A 21,280-nucleotide genomic window follows, 5' to 3' on the forward strand; every position below is an offset into this window, starting at 1 on the left:
TATGCGCTGTGCATGCAGGGAGTGGCTGCTGGTGTCCGTCCAACCCGAAGGCTGTAGAGCAAGCAAGGCGAGAAGGCATCAGTGTTGAGGTCCACTGCTGTCCCCAGCCTGCTGTCTGAGAAACTGATGTAAAACATGAAGTTACACAGAAATGTCAATTAAAAATAAAAGAATGTTTGTATATTGAAGTTATAGGGTTAATTTGTGTATATTGTCTGATTTCTGTGAAAGCCTTTCAGTGTAGTGGAAATAATTTTGTAAACCTTTTGAGTAGGTCTTTGATAGGTTGACTGATTCCACCCCCCACAATGTATGCTCTTGGGTAAGTGTGCATAGGATTGCATGTCGCCTCAGTTTCTCTTCCTCCCATTAGCTGGGCAGTAAACACTAGCTCATCCATGCAGTGAAAACCCACCATCTAATAAGGAAGCAGGGAGTCATGAATGCACATTCCCACAACCCATTTTGCAATAACTTTTTCTGAAAGTTGAAATCATATGTATGTAAGGAATAGTATAGTGCTTCACCCTCCTGAAAAGTTATAAAGTATATAGCTGATTGCTATGTAGGTTTTACTGAAAGCACAGTAATGGATTCTGCATAATAGGACTCATGATTACAAGAGCTGCCCAAGGAATTGGGGAAGATGTTGTTTTTCAAATATCCCAATCTTTGCATTCACTTCAGGTTTGTGCAAGTTATTCTGCTTTCAATAATTTTTCCATTTGCAGGTCTCTTTATAAATTGTGGCCTGAATTCTTACAAGCAACAGTCTCATTAGGTTAAAATAGTTTTGGGGACACTGAGTACAAGTGAAGTGTGTGTGCGTGGGGAGAGAGAGATGGGTGCTGATACCAAGTTAGAGCTTATGAGCAGCTATTTTCTGAAGTATAAAACAGGAATGAGCCTCATATATTTAAGATTCATGCCTACTCTACTTTGTACACCTAATCATATAAGGTGGTATTTACACATTGATGGAATGGGCATGAGAGTTTTCTGGTTGTTAGAAAGTATAAGGGGATGACCTATCATAGAACATCTGTGGATGTAGGAGCTACTTTGGGAACATCAGGTTTTTGAAGAGAGCAGCAGAAGCTTACATGCCTGACTAGGCAACAGTGGCTGTTGCCAGGGAAAACACCTACTTTAGAATTATAGATGATTGTGTTGGTGTGATAGTGGTAGTGGGGCAGTGATAGTACCAGGACAGGTGAGCGAACACACTGGCCCCAACTGTCTCTTGCCCCTTCCAATAGTGATGGCTTTTGAATGCTGATGGAAAAGAACCTTCCTCAGTTTCAAATAGCCAGACGACATCTATTCACATTCTCTCAATATATGAACAGTCGTGTCGGGGGTTTTGGAAAATTGGAACTGGAAATTTTTCCAGAGTTCTAACAGAGTGTGATTTACCATGTTTGTTTTATTTACAGTGTTGGCATATTTCTGCCTGCAATATTTACATCTACCAACTTCCTTTCTTTTATTGGCTTTACTATAATGCCACATAATAATGTTTTTTCTGATTAGGCATTGTTATGACTACTACAAATTAACAAAACGCACACACACAAAAACCCTTAACAGGTCTTATGCAAACACTTCCAACTTCCTAAGCTCAGGAAAAGAAATGAGACACTGCTTTGTACATTTGCTGAAAGTGAAAGAGAACTTAACTGCAGTTTTAGTTTTGCTTTCATTTGTGGTCTGAGAGGAAATAAACATTTTAGCTTGGTATTTATTTGATCTGTACACCCAATCAGGCGAGTCCACAACTGATTTTTGGCTTGGATTATATATTTATTTTACCTTTACAAATCAATAAAACACACTTCCTAGGAATCCTCACCTGAAAATAAGTAATTACAACTTAGAACCTGCCAATCTTGCATATTATCATTAGCATCCATTGATAGGCATCCATTAATAATGAATTATACAAAACAATACTTTTTGAAATGGAAAAATTAAGCACTGGAAAAATGTACTCACTGCACATCACTGATCTCAACCAAGCTACCTAAGCATATGCTGCTGCTTTATACTAGGTCAGATAACTGGTTCATCTAGCCCAGCACTTTCTACTCCTGGGTTCTTCACCATGGCACCCTCTTGGTGCATGCCAGGCTCCTTGTCTGTTCTGATTTTTATTCCATTTAAAAAAGTATTAACTGGGAGACTGCTATGCTGCAAAGTAAAATGCTGACCTCTACTGCCGTGTATATTTCCAGATATATTCTTAGAAAATAAAAGTGATAGGTGGCTGCAGCCCAGCACTTCATTTTGAAGTGAGCCCATCCACCCAGAAAAAAGGTAAGCCAGGGGCGGTAGGGGTGTCCTAAGTGACTAGACAGGGTTGCAGGGAGCACCCTGGTGGGTTAGATGGGTGAAGTGAGAAGCAAGGAGTATGGTTGTTTTCTATGTTTGAGAGATTGTTTTTGTTTGGGGTTTGTCATTTTGAATGATGTGTTTTGCCAGGGTCTTGTGTGTGTGTGTGTGTGTTGTCTGGGTTGTTTGGGGGTTTGTGGTGCGAGTAGATTGTGCTGTGTGTTTGTGATTCTCTGAGCACTAATCTAATGTCTGTGAAATTGATACTTTGTTGTGTCTTGTGAGAGCAAATATTTGATTTGGCATTTAGGAATCAGACCCCACCCTTGCGTTATATGCAGTTCCTTAGTCAAGTTACTGATCTCTGAGCCTCATCAGTTCGCCTTCTGTGAAATGGGTGTTGGATCAGAGAACTGTGGGTTCAAAAGAGTGATTTTGTATTTGGAACTCAGATCCCACCTGCCTTCTATTTTTTGTTGTTGTTGTTCTCACCAGTTTGCCTTCTGGAAAATAGGTGTTTTTTGACCAGCCGCACTCACCATGGCAGCCGTTTTGTTAATGGGCAACACCTCCCCCTCCCCACAGCCGTTTTCTGAGTGCCTGTGAAATTGTCAAAATTCAAAATGTAGCCACTGACCCCAAAAGGTAGGATACCCCTGACTAACCGTAGCGCTCTGATTCAGGATGAAATGTTCCCCAGGCCAGTTACCTGAGATCCTTCAGCAGGGAGAGGATTGAACAGTCCAGCATACAGAACATGTCTTTTACCTAAAGATGTGACAGCTTGGGAAAATGGGGGAAGGGCCTTCCTATAGTAGTTATTAAATATTTCCAATGAAAACATTGAAAATTCACAGGAAAATGAAAAAATCTTAGGAAATAGTTTTGCTTTCAGAATGGGTAAAACTGTTTTTAAGGCAGTGTTTTAAAATACCGTAACTGCCCATTGCTCCTTCGAAATGCATTCTGATAGTGTGAGAATCTACAGCACAATCTGATGTTTCTAACATCTGTTGTTTAAAAGACAGGTTTTATATGACCAATCTTTGACCAATTAACTGACACTGATGTCCTAATGAGTTCAATGTTATGAAATTATAACTCAATTTCCAGACAGACTGAGGACCAAACCAGACATTACTTTCATTTTTCCTCGGGGTGGGTGGGGGGCTTCCCTGGATTGGGACCCTAGCATCCCAATCCACTAATGCCCCACTACTAAGGGCCTGATCCAGATTGGTCCCCCCATGCCTGCAATTTGTATTGCAAAGGTCATCTATTTTCTTTAGAAATGAAATATGGGGCTGCTAGTTACATCTTTAATCTGTTTTGACCCTTATTGTCCCTAACACGTGAACTGTTAGAGTGGAGGCATGCCCTGGGTTTTGTTTTTTTCCAGAGTAATAGGAATTTGAAAGAGTGATAGGTTTTTTTGCCTTAAATAGGTACCAATTTTTGTAGTGATCTTTCCTGATAGGCTGCATGTGATATTAAGCGTTAAGTCAAAATAGCTTCCTCTTATTGCTAATAAACTAGTTAATTCCCCCCACTGTACAAGCTGCCAGTAATTAAGATATGGTTAGTTACTGTCCACAATGCTACATTTCATTTTTTAAAAAATAAAATGAAATATGCAAGCAGAGGCAGGAAGGGGCCATGGCTTGGTTTCAGAGATGTAATGCTTCTAAAAACATTTCCTGGGGTTTTGGAAGAAAAATGGGAATGCAAGGGGTAAATAGAATATGCAATACTTATAAAATCAACTATTTTAGTACTTTAAAAAACATGTTTTGTGTAATTTAGCCTGTTGCTGTACTGTGATATTATGAAATGAGTATGAATTCTTTCATATTACTTTCATCTATTCATGTACCAGTATTAGTCTTTCAGTATTTTCCATGCATGTTTATACTTACATGTCCTAATACATATGAAACAAGAACCTTTGGATTGAATATATAGGAAGTAGCCATGTTTAACATTTACTTAAGTTAACAAGGTGTCTAGGAGCACAAGTTGAGAATTATTAAGCAAGAAGTAATGTAAGTTAAGTATTATTAAGCAAGAAAAAAAGCTCAGAGCCAGCATAACAAAAGGATATTAAGACTTTTGATTAGGAAGTTGAACCCAAACCCAATTTTTAACTGTTTTGTTTTTAAGAACACAAGGGTTTATTTTCAATTCAGACATTACCTTTAAGGAGTAACTTGTTCAGCCACCTTGAAGCAGTTCAGATACATTTAAGACATTTAAGCTGAAAAAGTAGAGACCAGCAAGTAAAATGATCAAAGGCACCTTTTTCTGAGAAAAGGATAAGGTGTTGTGAGCTTTTTCATTAAAAAAAATCAGTGTGGAATAAGACAAAAAGGGCTAGAAAATTATTAAGGGTTTGAGAGATAAGGCAGACTTCCTCCGCTCTTGTAATACAAAAACTGACAGCCTGTAGGGTTCATAAACCAATGCTAAAAAAATACTTCACCAAATGCATACCTCATTCATAGAACCATAAGACATGGTGATGACTATTTGGTTAGAAAGCAGATGATTAGACAATACATGACAGACCTATCCTTTATTATTAACCATGGTAGTTAAATGGAGACTCCATGTATAGGTGCACTGGATGCTACGGACAAAGACCTCACTTCCGTGCCCTGCTTATAAGTTTCCAGAGGTATCTGGCTAGTTGCTACTAGAAACAGAATCTTGGATTTGACAAACCTTTATCTTATCTCACAAGGAAATGTCCTTTTATCACTTCTACCAAATTTATTGATGGGTGAATTTAAATAGGGCCAATATAGTTACTAGTATTGCTCTGATCACGTCTCCTGCTTCTTGAAGTAACTTAAGGTCAGTCCAAATTAGCTAGACTTTTCTGATTGAAGAGTCAGTCCTGCTCAGTTCATCATTTGAATATAAAGCTTTAGTAGTTTCAAGTTTGGATATAATTTATTTAGGACAATAGCTAATCTTAAGAGAAGCAGTCTCTCCTGGCAGTGGGGAGACAAGCTAAATGCAAGGATGCAACCACTTTACGAATTCTCTCTCCAATGGTTTCCTGGGAAATACAGTGTTTTGTGTGAACTCTCCAATGGTTTCCTGGAAAATGTAATGTTTCGTGCATTTCTCTAACTTTAGAGGAGACAGAGGCACTCTCATCATCCTCAAAATAATCTTAAGTGTCTGAATCAGTTACAAGTTCATGTTTTTATGAGTTCCAATTCCAATTTCAACTTATTTATGGGGTTGAGTTCTGCCTGCTTCTTGCTCAAGCTCAGGGCTACTTTATACACTCAGCAGAATTATGTGGCAATGCTTTTGCTAGACTGTTGTTTCTTTATACTGCTAATAGACTGCATATTTGAATGCTTCCTGTTTAAGAAACTCACTCCACAAACTAACATATTAATGAGAAGAGTTCAGCGTAGCCTTCTGCTAACATGCTATTTTTCTATGGCAACATTCCCCCATAGTGAGTACAGTATAGGAAAACCTTTGCTTGATCCTGCTGAATGTAAATTTCATAATTGTGCAAAAAGTGTAGCTCATTTTTACAAATGACCTCTGAACGTGATAAAGACTGTACTGTCATTGCACAGGTAAGAAACTGCCACCGTGGACGCAAGCTTTAGAAAGCCAGTCTTTAGTCCCCCCCCCTTTTTTTTAAGAAAGCAAACATCTTAAACAAGAATTAATTTACTCTAAATCATGATTTCATAGGAACACAATCACTGATTTAAAATTTAGCCTAGTTCCAGTGTCTTCAACCATTTTGTAAGCAGCAAGTGTCTATACATTTATTATAACAGTTGCTGAACTTTCCAAAAGTGTAAAGAAGAAAGTTGAACTCCAGCAAACAAGGTTGCAAGGCTGCTGAGATGGTCTCCACAATGTTGTCAAACGTCTTGGTTGGCGTTTACTACAGTGATCAGAAAAGCACCCTGCCGAGTTCAAACATGACCTGCGAAATAAAGATAATTTTACTAGATGCCATTTCCTCTTTTTCCAATGTTCAGTATGTGAATACTGTTGCCTGTGATGCAAACATGACACTACCCATGCACAAGAGCAGGAAGTATGAGAACTCTTGGGGAACCCCAAGGTTTGCAGAAGTACAAAAAAATAGGAAAAAAAGTGGGGGGACTGCCCATTTGGGACTGAATAATCAGTGGTAACAGAGTGCTAGATGACTGGTAGGGTAGAACAGAGTGACTGAAGACGGCACGCTCCAACACTGTTGCATGTCCTATTCGTATTTTCTAATTGCAAGTGCTTGATAGGCAATAAAAGCCACCAATAGTATGTTGCGCTCTGCACTGTTAAGCAGATGATTTTATTAGAACCTGGCTAACAACCTTCATTGTGGAATTGGAGTAACTGACTGTGTTGATCATGTACTCTTGTAATTTGTAGAGAGACTGTAGAGAGGCTGATTCTCCCTCTACTAAGAACTCTCCTGGAATGGCTGGTATTGTTCTGCCTAAGGGCCAATTCATCTTATTAGGATGAAGGTGTTCAACCTGTTTTGGATGGGATTGCACTCCTCCTGAACAAGCACCTTCATAGCTTGGGGCTTCACTTGGAGCCATCCTTGTCACCAAGGCTTAGGTGGTGCAGAGTGCCTTCTACCAACTTCTTTGGACAGGGATAATGTGGCTTCAGTTGTCTATACTCCAGTAATCTCCAAGTTAGATTACTGCAGTGCGCTGTATGTAGGGCTGCCTTTGAGGATGGTTCAGAGGCTGGAGTTTGTGCACAATGTGGTAACCAGATTGATAACAGGGACTAGAAGGTCTGAACATATAACACTGGCTCTGACCCACTTGCACATGCTACCTATACATTTCCAAGCCTGGTTCAAGCATGTTGGTTTTGACTTGTAAAGCCTTCCACAGCTCAGGACTGCGATACCTGATGGAGCGTCTCTCTTGGTATAAACCTACCCATATATTATGCTCATCAGCAAGCAAGAGGACCTTCTGAGTGGTGCCCCCCTCCCCAATTATGGAATGATCTCTGCAGTGAGGCCTGCCTTGTGCCAATGTTACCTTTTGGTGCCAGGTTAAGACCTTCCTCTCTTTTCAGGTTTTTAATTGGGTCCTGCGACTTCTTATTGTTGAGTGTGTGTGTATATATGTAAATGGTGTTTATATTATGCAGTAGTATTTTTAAGGCTTTTAATCTTTGTAAACTGCCCAGAGAGCTTTGACTATTGGGTGATATAGAAATAAATGAAATTACTGGGAGTTGCACTTTTTTTTACTTCAGTGCAAATTAAGAAAAAATGTTATCCTCCTTTTAAAACCTATTTGTTTTTATCTATTTGTTCTTGGTTATATTAGCTCTTTGTACAAAAATTCCTACTGGTCTGCGAACCATAATAAACCATTCAAATGCCAACAGAACCTAATTTCTTAACGTTAATTTTATTAACGTTTTGTACCCCCCACCCCTCCAAATTTCTTAACTGAATCTTTATCCAGACACGCATCTGTGAACTTGCTAACATTCCAGATAACATCTAGGAAATAGGTGTACAGATTGCATTCAGAAAGAAAAGGTAAGAGCTCAAGACACTGTCTTTGTTAATACACCTGCTATGTATTTGATACAGCACAGTAGTAGGTTCTCGCAGACTAACCTCTATGGTAATGAGTATCACTATCATCCATTCCAAGCGCAAGGCATGTTTTTCACTCAAATGATTTCTCATCAGGTCTGTCAACTCTGTGCAGTGTTGGAGCTTTTCATTCACCACCTACAACAGTAAAGATAGAGCTGATATTTCTGAAACTCTTGACTAAAAAAATTGTTAAAATGAATTGTCAGATGAACTGCCTAGACAGGCTTAAAGTCTGATCAACTATACATTAATACAGCAGAGCACCTAACATCTTAGTGCTAGGAGTCTGAGTAATATGTCAATGTTAGATCTATTTAACCAGTTGGTGTACAAAACAGTCCACAGTGACTAGATCAGCTATGTCTATAATATAAGTTTGGGGATTAAAAGGATTTGAAACAGAAAACAAGAGCATAGTCCAGTTCAATGCACAGCGCCTACTCGCAGATGATTCCCATAGGCTTAACAGAGTCCTGCTTTCTCTCCTGCACCTGCATGTATGTATAAATGCAGCGAAGAGGCTATTTCTTTCTATACTGCCCAATAGCCAAAGCTCTCTGGGCAGTTCACAGAAATCAAAACCACAGGGTGCAAAATAAAACAAAAGTATAAAAGCTTAAATGCACGTTATAACAGTACAACCAGAATAAAACCTAGCAGCAACGCAGAGATTTAAAATACAGATTTAAACACCAGAACTAAAAGATCAAGAAGCTAAAATACTGGGAGAATAAAAGGGTCTTCACCTGGTGCTGGAAGGAGAACAATGTAGGTGCCAGGTAAACCTCTCTAGGGCGCTTATTCCACAGCTGGGGGCCCACAGCAGAAAAGGCCCCCCTCCTGGTAGCCACCTGCAGAAGGACACCTGAGGATGATCTTAAGGTCCGGACAGGGACATATGGGAGGAGGCGATTCCTTCAGGTAGCCTGGCCCCAAGCTGTTTAGGGCTTTGAATGTTAATACCAGCACTTTGAATCAGGCCTGGAAATGGACTGGCAGCCAGTGCAGCTGGAAAAGTACAGGTGTAATGTGATCTTGTTGGACAGTCCCTTTTAACAATCTCGCTGCCCTATGTTGGACTAGCTGAAGTTTCCGAACCGTTTTCAAAGATAGCTCCACGTATAATGCATTGCAGTAATCCAGACGAGATATTATCAGAGCATGGGTAACTGGCTAGGCTATCTGTCCAGATAAGAGCGTAGTTGGTATATCAGCCTAAGCTGATTAAAAGGTGCTCCATGCCACTGAGTTCATCTGTGCCTCAAGTGACACTTCTGGATTCAAGAGCACCCTCAAACTATGAACCTGATCCTTTAGGGAGAGTACAGTTCCCTCCACAACAGGGTGAACATCACCTAGCTGGGCAGATGAACCACCCCCTAACAGTCCCTCCGTGTTGTCTGGATTGAGTTTCAGTTTATTGGCCTTCATCCTCTCCATTACCATGCCAAGGCACTGATTCAAAACGCCCACTGCCTCACCTGGGTTTGATGAAAAAGGTAGAGCTGAGCATCATCCGCATATTGATGCCCATACCTCCGGATAACCTCCCCCAGCGACTTTATGTAGATGTTGAACAGCATGGGGGATAAAATATAGCCCTATGGAACCCCATGGCATAATTGCCAAGGCACAGAGCAATAATCCCCTAGCACCGCCTTCTGGAATTGGCCATCCAAGTAGGTGCGGAACCACTGCAGTGCAGTGCCTCCAACTCCCAACCCAGATAAACCTATCCATACCATGGTCAGTGGTGCTGAGAGGTCCAGGAGAATCAACAGGGTCGCATTCCCCCCTGTCCATGTTAGGGTGAACTAGGTGTATATGTGACTCTTGTATCCCCCATCTTTGTTGTTTATTCAGTCAGTCGCTTCCGACTCTTCGTGACTTCATGGACCAGCCCACGCCAGAGCTTCCTGTCAGCTGTTGCCACCCCCAGCTCCCCCAAGGTCGAGTCCGTCACCTCCAGAATATCATCCATCCATCTTGCCCTTGGTCGGCCCCTCTTCCTTTTGCCTTCCACTTTCCGTAGTATCAGCATCTTCTCCAGGGTATCCTGTCTTCTCATGATGTAGCCAAAGTACTTCAGTTTTGCCTTTAATATTACCTCAAGTGAGCAGTCTGGCTTTATTTCCTGGAGGATGGACTGGTTTGATCTTCTTGCAGTCCAAGGCACACTCAGAATTTTCCTCTAGTCAGTCACATAACTACCAAGGTGGACTGCCCTAAATTTGTAATACCTTTTCAAAATAATTCCCCTCTTAAGCATCTTTTAGCAAAATATAGCAAAGTTCTCTTCGTTGTTGTTGTTGTTCAGTCGTGTCCGACTCTTCATGACCCCATGGACCATAGCACGCCAGGTCTTCCTGTCCTCCGCTCTCTCCCGCAGTGTGCTCAAGTCCATATCCATTGCATCGGTGATGCTATCTAGCCATCTCATCCTCTGCTGTCCCCTTCTCCTTTTGCCTTCAATCTTTCCCAGCATCAGGGTCTTTTCCAGGGAGTTTTCTCTTCGCATTAGGTGGCCAAAATATTTGAGCTTCAGCTTCAGTATCTGTCCTTCCAATGAGCACTCGGGGTTGATTTCCTTTAGGATGGACTGATTTGACCTCCTTGCAGTCCAGGAGACTCATAAGAGTCTTCTCCAGCACCACAGTTCGAGCACATAATCAGCATTTCCTCAACATTTTGTTTACATTGGAGTGAACCTCTCATTAGGCTCATAGTTCTCACCAAGGGCTCTATTTTTAAAAACCAAATAGCAACCCTATAGGAATCTGACAGAAACACAGTACAGAACTTGTGCAGGCAAAACCATAGAGCCACACCCATTAGCAGGAACAACCATTAGAATAAATTCATTAAGATTCATTGTGACAAGAAGCGTAATTGCGGTCTTCAGGAGAGAAAAACTGACATCATGGGAAGGGTCACATGCCGAAAGACTGGGAACAAGAATAAAGAATGAGCTTGCTACACTGAAAAACTAAACTAATCAACAAAATGAAACATGAAGAGTAAACTACACACTGGAATAAAAAAATCAAAATTAGAAAATGGGAAATGACTAGCTATGTAGTAACATTTTGAAAGTGAAATGGGATTAAAATGGTCAAAAACTGAACGAAGTTAAATGTACTGTTTAAAGTAAAATAGAGCAGAAAGTTTAATAAAGTACACAAGAAGCAAGCCCTGAAACAGGTCTGAACAACCTGGACATTTTAGTCTAAAAAACAAGTATCGGGATAAGAACGCTAAACGTAAATGGTCAGATCACCTAATAGATCAAAGCGCAATTCACTTAAGCAGGAAATGGTGAATACTTTCTATTTAAAACTTAGATGAAGCCAAAAACTGCAGTATTCCACATACAGACTGCCCTTTTGCAGTCTTTTGCTCACTGAAAAGCTGCTCCTGAAGGTTGGAAGAGACTCTAGAATAGCTTGTGATTGAAATGGAAGAAAGCCTTTCTGTGCACTCTTGCTGGTTGAACTTGCTCCTTGAAGAGTATTACAAAGGGACCACCCTCAGCGAAGTAGAGACTAATGGGACACAGGAAATGGTGCAGTCTCTAAGGTATTTTTGGCCAAAGCTATGTGAGGTTTAACTCTTGAATTGGGCCCAAAATTGGGCCCAACAGATTATTAATCGTATGACTACTTCAGCCTACATTTATATTGGCTAGTGAAGATTTTAATTCTTATTCCACACAGGCTTTATATAGCTGTTGTGCCAGGCAATGTTTGGATAAATATCTAATGTGACATCTAAAAAAATAAATAGGTAGCCACTAGAATAGTGTTATCAATGTATCTATCACCTGTTATTGAACTGCTGTCAAACATTCTGTGAAACTAAGAACTCCCTTATGTAAGTAGCAATCTACTTTTATCACTATTGTGGAGTCATATGAGAGTAAAGGTAGGTGTAAGAGCTCTTTACTCCCAGGCTCTGCATGTGTCCAGTTTTCTATGCGCATACACAGTCCTGCATCATAGTCATAATTGCATTTTAAAAAGCAGAGCTTGGATTTTGAGCTACATTTAATGTTATGCAAGCAGACTCCTGCTTGTTCAATGGGACTCTCCCACTCTTCCCCCTACCCTGCAGCGCCCCCATGCACACTCCTAATCTGTTCCAGAGGGTCTTCCCAAGCCTTTGAGAGGTCGTTCCGGGGAGGGGGAATTCATTCTACCTGTGTTTGGCATTCTGCTGGTGGAAGGACACTGTTGGATTCTGCTACACGTGTTTTGGTTAATTTCATTTTAAACAAAATGTGTAACTGTTCGGGCTATCCCTGGGGTAGCTAAGAAGAACAACTCAATCTCTTGATCATTGGCTTAACATTTATATTCGCATAATGATGGTAGCCATAAATAATAGAGTATAATAATAAAGACTTTAATTTCAGTGCTTCATAAGTTAATTAACTTGAATTTTTGTAATCTGTACATTCACTTCCATTGACAGACCATACTTTAAGACACAAACTCTTCAGTAGGGAAAAGAGAAAACAAGTGCATGGTTTTGTTACTATACTATATTATATACATAAAAAAATGAGAGGCAATGTGGAATGTCTGCCTCTCGATCACACCAACCTTCCAATGAACAAAATATTCAACATGAGGAAACATGGAAGAACCACAAATGTGTTCTCCTATGGCTCCCTACCTAAACTGGCTTCTCCATGCTGGGAAAGCCAATCCCTAAAGCCACCACGACTGAGGGTCTCTTCCCCAACCTTGGCTTGGGGCAGAAATGGGTTTGCTGTCCAGGGCAAGGGGGAATGATGATGTGCCAGTTCAAGAATCCAGTGGAGCAGGACCCCCGCCCCCGCCCCCGCCCCCGCTTTTCACCCTAAAAGAAGGAGGGCTGGTATTACTCCAGGGTGAAGTGGAAGGACATATTCCATCTAGTCCCTATGCAGCTTGGTAGTGCACAGCACTCATCTCTTCCATATGCCATATTGCTATGCCTCTGCCATGCCTTTAGGCCTCAGCCTTTCTGTCCTTCCGCTGTCATGACACCAGCCCAAACCAGAAGCAGAAGCACTACAGCGTTAAAACTTATTTAAGGGGAAACAACGTGCGAACAAAGGAAATCAACCCTGAGTGCTCATTGGAAGGACAGATACTGAAGCTGAAATATTTTGGCCACCTAATGCAAAGAGAAAACTCTCTGGAAAAGACCCTGATGCTGGGAAAGACTGAAGGCAAAAGGAGAAGGGGACGGCAGAAGATGAGATGGCTAGATAGCATCACTGATTCAATGAATATGAACTTGAGCACGCTCCAGGAGAGAGCGCAGGACAGGAAGGCCTGGCGTGCTATGGTCCACGGGGTCACGAAGAGTCAGATACGACTGATCAACTGAACAACAACGTGCGAACAAGCCTAAAAATGATTAGAGCTCTATTAGGGTGTTATTAACCTGAGTAAACATGCAAGGAGAGGGAGCATGCTAGATCTGCACTTGCCTTGCTCATTTCTGTCACCCTGTACTCGCGGAGAACAACATTCTGAAGAGGCTCCTGTGTCCATGGTGGTTCTCCACATGATTTTGACAAAAATCGGCATTCAAAATTGCATGGGGAGCTTCCATAGATAAAGGAGGCTCTCTTCAGAACGTCTCCTTCCATGAGTTCAGGGCAATAGAGACGCGTAAGAAGGGGCAGGACTAGTGCGCTTTTTCTCCTCACATGTTTACTCAGTTTAATACCGTCTGAATAGGGCTTAGGTTACTGTAGGGAAAATCTAAAATGCATACCTTAACTCTGCGATTAATACTGAGAAACTGACAAGTTTTATCATACAGCTGTTCAAGGTGCTCTCTATCCCAATAGAAATCTGGTGTAATCAGCAGGTCGGAACTCAGATTGATGCGGTGCCTGAGGAAGGGTACATAAATAAATAATCAGATTCTTACCAATTATGGGACTTTATGTCTATATTTCTATTCTGAGGTAATAATGATCAGTGGGTGGTTCAGATGAGCCTTGAAGGAATCTCAGGCTTGCAGACTCCTCCTTCCCATTACATGCCATAACTGCCTCTGTGGCTTGAAGAAAATATGACTTCTCCAGTTCACATAAAGCATCAAACAATGGTTTTCCTTAAACCAGGAAAACAGTGAGGGTATCACAGTGGACGAAGGAGCTCAGGAACCCAAGGATAGCACCCACGGTGCTTCTAGACAGAACTCCTACCACCACCAGTCGGAAGGTACTGTACAGCAATTCTTTTTTTCTTAATGGATTTTTTGCGGTTATAAAAAGATGGAAGCAGCAGTGGGAAAACAAGGGAGGATTATGAGTGGAAGATGACAACATCTGGCCCCTCCATAAAATTCTGTGAATGAGGCAGGGTGATGGCACAATAAAAGGCTCCTCTGGAAGCCCCCCAAACCATTGTTTGGCATTACATATAAACCAGTCAGTTGTGTTCTATTCAGGCTAAGTTGTTCACTAAAACAAAGTGACTGATTATTTCCCCATATTGTTTTACAACATCAATAAGAGATTCATTTTCAAAAAACAGCTATGAGATACTTGTTAATGAACTGCTTTTTGCTTGGCTATACTATCCTAACATAAGATTTTGAAAACAAACATGCTCTTTCTGGTTAAGGGTCAGTTCCTAATCTGCCATGATTAGAGGATGTATGGTTGATCTTACATCTCTGAATAAAAAGCCATTTCCTGCTCTTAGCAGCCAATTGAAGCTTTATTTACAGCATCCCTTCACGACGCACATAAGCCCATCTGTAATGAATCACAGAATAGTAGGGCTGGAAGGGGCGTATAAGACCATCGAGTCCAACCCCCTGCTCAATGCAGGAATCCAAGTCAAAGCATCCCTGACAAGTGGCTGTCCAGCTTCATCTTGAATGCTTCCAGTGTGGGAGAGCCCACTACCACCCTGAACATTGCTAGGAACGTTATGTAAGTTACCTAGGATTTGGGGGAAACAGAGAACTTGGCACAGTTATACATTTCAATCAATTGCTTAAGGTCTTATCATTCCTGCTCTTTAATACAGCTACTCCATTGACTACATTTCTACACAACATCCACAGCAACCTCACAACAATTTATTTTAAGGGAGTGTGAGTTAGGGTGTGGTTGCACTGAGCCTTTCCACTGTATTTAACATTTCGTTTTCAATTCCTTGTGCCCGTGTCCCCTATAAGGCTTTCCATGTCCTCTTCTTGCAGTTACTGAGCTAGTCTTTGGAAGTAAACGCAGGATTTCTTTAAAAAGATTATGCTCTATTTATGCATAGACAAGCTATGCTTCTCCAAAGGTAACCAATAATTTTGCTGGTATCTAAAAAATCTACAAAAAATGGTGGTTTGAAGTGAAGGGAGGATCTGTCAAAGGAACCCACATGTTTACCAGAATTAAAAACAAAAAAGGAACAAGTTGTCTGTTGATGAAGATATGGGATTAGGTTTATTTATTAACATTTATATACCACTTTATCTGCTAAAAAGCCATCGAGGCAGCGTATAACAATTTAAGCCAATTAAACCTTGCAACAATAAAAGCAAGAACATTAAGAGAGCAATCCTACAGCCCCTGGACAGAGTCTAGGCAGCAAGAGGATACTTAGGATTCCTGGATCCAAAGTTGGAGACAGTGCTCAGACCCAGGAGTCTGAGCTCCACACCCTCTTCCTCTCACAGCTGGCACAGAGAGAACCTAGGTCACAACGGTGACTTTGGAGGGAAGGGAAATCCCTCCAAAGTATACCCAGCCTCCTTCTCTCCCCCTCACCAATGCCTTGGCTAGACAGGAGATAATACCCATCTAGCTAAAATGCATAGGGGTGGGGGAGCACAGAGGCCAAGATCACCTTTGACACTCCTCCCACTCTGCACTGGATGACTGTAAGCTTCTGAGTTCAGAGGCTTACAGCCATCCCCACAGGATTCCGCCCTGAAATAGAAAAACATTAAGCGTGCAATTCTATGCATCCTTAGACAGGAAAAAACCTACAACTCTCAGGATTCCCCAGCCAGCATGGCTGGGGAATGCTGGGAGTTGTAGAACTTTTTTCTGTGTAAACATGCATAGGATTGTGCCCTAAATCATCAAAAACTACAAATTTTAAAATGCCTTTGTACACCCTTTCTAAAGCCAAGAGAGTGGGGTCCAATCATAGTTCTTGAGGGAGCATATTCCATAGTTTGATGTATGTACAATTAGATTTTAGTGTAAACATTAAGAAGTCCTGATACAAATGGACATACAGAAGCCAACCACCAAGATCAAGTGACCGTGGCATGTCTCTCCAAGTACCTGAGTTAAAGTTAAGGAACACTGCTGTAAAGGTAACTCTGGATTTATTTAACACTAAAATCTAGACAATATGTGAGAACTGGACACTTAGTCATAGTAGTTGTGGGTTCAAGTTATTTTAAAACTTGACTGTTACTAGACTCATTTTTTCCTTATTTTTAATGAAGATACCTTAAAGCAAACAGTTCCCCAATTTTTTGCATTACATCAGCATGAGAGAGTTTCATCTTCCTTCTTGATTTTAGTATCTGTAAAAAGATAGCAATAAGCCATTAGGAGCTTTGTAAATAACTCCAGTTAATAATAGCACACAACAACAGTGAAATATTTCCTATAATACAATCAACTGTTTTACTCTTTTGCCAAACGTAACATTAATAATCTCTTAGATCAGGCACTTCTGATGTTTTTGCTTCTGTTCGCGTTCTAATCCATGATAAAATGGTATTTCTTATTCTACTTAACTACTTTTTGTAAATTTGAAGTTTACAGACATGTTAGCTTAGGTTCTGTTTGTATGAGTTGAATACAACTCTTGTGCAATAGGGCTTTCCTGCCACCACCTCCTTGGGGGATTCTCATGAAAGGCCTCAGATGTGGCATGGGGGGGCTACAGTGGGAACAGGAAAATCTGAGAAAATTGGGCAAAGGCCAGTGGCGAACAGAGCACAGAAAAGCCCATCACATAAGCAGCTTCCACTCACACAAAGTCTGGACCCAAGCCATTATTAATAGTAGCAAATAATTTTCCCTATTAAGAGAGCTGCTTAAAAGATTGCCTGTATCACAACTGAATCCTTTGGAGTTGGACTACTGCCAGTACCAGCAGCATGATGTTCTAAAAACCTGAGTTACAACTGTTTAAAATATTTTTTTCTGCACCTCATGACATTCCCCCCCACACACACACACACGCACCCATTTTCAACATGGGCTGGGGAAACACCTCTGGCTTTGTGTTATTTATTTAAAACATTTCTATACTGTCTTTCATTAAATCAGATTCCAAGATGATATACAACAATATAATTAATACATTTAAAAAATGGAACACAATAAAATACACTCAAACAGCCATAATTCAACTGCAAATAACACATTTTGAGGCAGACTGAGGGATTATACAAATTACAGTGTCAGGGTAAAGAAACCTGGTGCTGAAAAGATTGCAAAGTGGATGCAAGGTGTACCTCTTCAGGGAGGACATTTGAAATCTGGCATGGCACCACTGAAAGGTCCCTCTGTTTTGTGACTACTTAATGCACATTATGTATAAGAAAAGTACTGGGCGTAAGGCCTAATAGGAAGATGTTAAGGCAAAAGCTTTAAAGGTAAGTACCAGCACTTTGAACTGAATGTGGAAACGAACAACCAGTGCAACTATTTTAAGATTGGAGTGATGTGCACAAACCTGGCTGGACCAGTTAAAATTCTAGCACCTAAATTCTGCACTAATTGAAGCTTCTGAGTTATCTTCAAAGGCAGCCCCACGTAGAGAATGTTACAGTAATCCAACCAGGAGGTTACCTGAGCATGAATCACCATGGCCAGACAATTCCTCTACAGGCATGGCTGCAGCTGACGAACCAGCTGAAGCTGGTAAAAAGTACTTCTTGCCACCAAGGCAACCTGAGCTCCTAGTGAAGTATTTCTTCCCTTTACTGGCCCTCATTCAGCCCATTACCAGGTCCAGGCACTGGTTCAGCTTCACCTGATTCAGATGACAGGTAAAAATCAGCATTCTGATTACACTTCACTCCAAATCTTCAAATGACCTCATCCAGTGGCTTCATAGAGATATTAATGTGCATCGGGGATAAGATGGAACCTTGCCATGCCCCATAGCATAAATGCCATGGGGTCAAGTAGAAACCTCACAATATCACCTTGTGGAACTGGCCCTACAGGCAGGAGTGGAACCACTGTATGATTGTGCCCCATGCACACACCCCTGAGCCAGTCCAGTAAGATACTATGGTTGATGGAAATGTATCACTGAGAGGTCAAGGAGAACAAAGAGGGTCACATTCCCCCATCTCTCTTCCAACAGAAGTGATCCATGAGGGTGACCAAGGCTATATCAAGGTCAAAAACCAAGCCTGAACCTGAATCCATTTCATCCAAGAGTTTCTGGAGTTGGACCACCACCATCCTCTTCAGCATCTTGCCCAAGAACTGAATATTTGCAACTGGGTGATAACTGCTGTAATTTTCTTGTCACAGCAGGTGTCTGAGGATTCTAATATCTCAGTTATAATAAAACTCTGCTGGACAGCTACTTGAGGATGCAATGGTATTAGAGAAGGAACACTGCATGACTGTCAAAAAGTAGACCCATTAGTGTGCTCTCACTTGTATTCATATTCACTGCAAGACTTGCACCACTTATGTTCTATCCATCTCCCGATATTGCATTGCATCAAACACCCTGGCAAACCTGGGAGCCAGCTACACTCTACAGCACAGGAGGAGGGAGAAATCATGTCAACAGCCCAAAGCGAGGTAAGGGCTTTGACAGGAATGCCAGCCACGTTAACTGGAAACTCTCTAAGAGAACTGAAGAAATCCATCAGGTGATATCTCTCTGGGGCTGGACTAATTGAATGAATCTACCACTCCTGCAGAGGGAATGACAGCTGGCAAACTAAACCACACCAGGAAGTGATCTGACCATGACAATGGAGTCACAGAGACACTCCACCTCTATTCCAGACCTTCCCCATGACCAGTCAACACTACCAGGTCAACAGCACATCCTGCAGTGCGCGTAGGCTATGTGATGTATTAAGATGGCTCCATAGTTGTCAAAGTAGTCATAAAATCTTGAGCTGGCCCCACCAAGGCAGCCTTAGCATGAATGTTAAATTCCCCCACCAGGACTCCAACACCACAGCTGAGTTTACCACTGCCAGCTCAGGCAGGGAATCTGATGGGCAACAGGATGGTCGTTAAGACCTTGGAGAGCAGCTACATATTAGAACAGGCAGTAGTGAGCTAGACAGATCAGGGCTAGGCAGCATAATTTCTAATATGGGATTAACACTGGCCTATTTTGCACGATTATTATAAAAACTAAAGACATAACGTATATGAAGGGCACTTGAAATATGCTATATAAATGCCACATATGAGTATTATTGTTCTCTTGAAATACATTCTGAGTCTCTTAGGACGCAATCCTATGGCCGCTAGTCAGTGGCTAGATGGCTATAGGATAGGTCAGTTCCCTGAGAACCGATCTTCACCCCCTCCCGCACTACCTCGTAGGCAGCGCGGAATGGCCCCACGCTCCTCGCTCATAAGAGGAGCATGGAGCAGCGAAAACGGGGCGTCCCTGGGGGCATGCCAGGGAAGTCAGAAATCCGGTATGACACATCCAACATGTCATCCAGCCGCTGCTTCCCGCTCTCTGCCTTCCCATGGCTAGACAGCCGAAATCAGCTGTCTAGCTGCGCATGCAGGGTGGCTGAAGTGTGGAGGGGATGATCACCTCTGCGCTTCTCCTGCCCTGCATTGGATAAGCAGTTGCCTCCAAGTTCAGAGGTGGCCACCTATCCTGGTAGGATTGCTCCCTTAGTAGCAAATAGCGCCTTTGCAATTCAGTGCACAGATTGGACTGGTTTTGAGTGTTGGTGGAGGAAGAGATGGACATTTCCTTCCTTAAAGAAAATGTTAAATGAGTTTTCTGGCTGTGAATATGCTATTCTTTAATATTTTTAAGTGCAAATGGACTTGATAATCTGAATTCTTTGATATTCTTTGATGCTTGGAGACTAGCAAGTGAGTAATTTAGTAAGTATATCGGTCCTGTTTGTAGTGCCAGCTACGAGGTACCATAGACATCCTGATGTATATGGTTTTAATGCTTTCATATTTTATATTATTTTATCCTGGGTTTTTTGGTTTTAATTTTTGTGAACCGCCCAGAGAGCTTTGGCTATTGGGCCGTATAAAAATGAAATAAATACATACATACATAAAAATAAAATGTGGGTAAAAAGGATAGCAAAGTTGTAGGCAAAATATTCCATTTAATATTCCAGAAAATATTCCACTTAATAGCTCCTGGTTAAATAGTCCCTTTTGTTTACAGAACACTAACCTTAAAGTTACCCTAGGAAAAAGTTTTACATCTGAAGAACAGTTCTTCATCATTCAGAAGCTCAAATTTCCAGAATGCTTAACATCTGGAGTAGAACTCGGGCAAACATCAAACCCGTACTAGGATATGAAGATCCAGCAGAGTTTTCCCCTTCAAGGAGCAGAATGTGTGCTATCTAGTAGCTGTCCCTAGCCTTTACATAGCACCAATATACTGATATTAAGTTACTGATTTGCTAGTCTCCATGTGTCAGGAGTGCCCTAGCTGCCTCTTGCAGTCCCCACCAATAGCCAACTCAGGACACAGACGACGAGGAATTCTTTCCGAGACTTTATTCCTTTATGACTCTTTCAGATACTAATCACTAGCGACAAAGCAAGGAACAGCACTGAAGAAAGATAGCAGAGTAGCCTAAGCTCCAAGTAAGGCAGTTGGTCCCCGTTTGAAGGAGAATCACGGGGAGACCCTGAACGTATGGGCTAGGGAGAGATCCTCCCTCTTTCCCTTGGGTCCTCGGGACACGACAGTTGTTTGGGCGCCAAACAAGCGCTACGCCTCCTTTCGGCGCCCTCCATCTGTCATCGCTCCCTGCGTCTGCACCGAGCGTCCAGCAAGCCCCACTCCAGCATTCTCTCACTGCCAGGGTCACTATCTATCCCAGGAATGCTGGCAGGAGGAATCTCTGCCAGCTGCTGTGCTTGTGAGAGATGAGTGAGCTCCTCTCCCACGGATTGCTGTTCCTCCTCAGAATCAGAACTGCTCTGGGGCTCTATTGGCTCAGTTTCCACCCTGACACCATGCATAAAAAGGTTCAGGTTATCATGTTAATTTGTATTAAAATTATTTATCCAGGATCAAACCTAAGGCATAAAAGGATCAGGAAGCATCTTAATACTCTTTTTTTCTGATAAAAGGCATT

At 41.7% G+C, this 21,280-nt stretch overlaps 1 protein-coding gene across 11 annotated transcripts in view; it reads right to left on the reverse strand.

Moving 5' to 3' along the window:
* Positions 1 to 2,470: 2,470 nt before the first annotated feature.
* The window catches only part of RMND1 (required for meiotic nuclear division 1 homolog), a 43,178-nt gene continuing 24,368 nt past the window's right edge, over positions 2,471 to 21,280 (reverse strand). For 7 of the 11 annotated variants that reach the window (XM_084827844.1, XM_084827838.1, XM_084827837.1 and 4 more), the window contains 3 exons: positions 16,431 to 16,507; positions 13,727 to 13,847; positions 7,781 to 8,092 (listed from right to left, as the gene is read on the reverse strand). In XM_084827844.1, coding sequence (XP_084683970.1) covers positions 7,856 to 8,092; positions 13,727 to 13,847; positions 16,431 to 16,507 — 435 coding nt within the window. In that variant the 3' untranslated portion in view covers positions 7,781 to 7,855. Of the gene's footprint in view, positions 6,296 to 7,780; positions 8,093 to 13,726; positions 13,848 to 16,430; positions 16,508 to 21,280 lie in introns of those variants that run through there. The other 4 variants (XM_084827845.1, XM_084827848.1, XM_084827847.1 and 1 more) reach the window with 1 other exon arrangement.

Source organism: Heloderma suspectum, chromosome 1 (genome assembly GCF_057233095.1).
Source record: "Heloderma suspectum isolate Gila_16-S chromosome 1, 16-S_ref, whole genome shotgun sequence".
NCBI lineage: Eukaryota > Metazoa > Chordata > Lepidosauria > Squamata > Helodermatidae > Heloderma > Heloderma suspectum.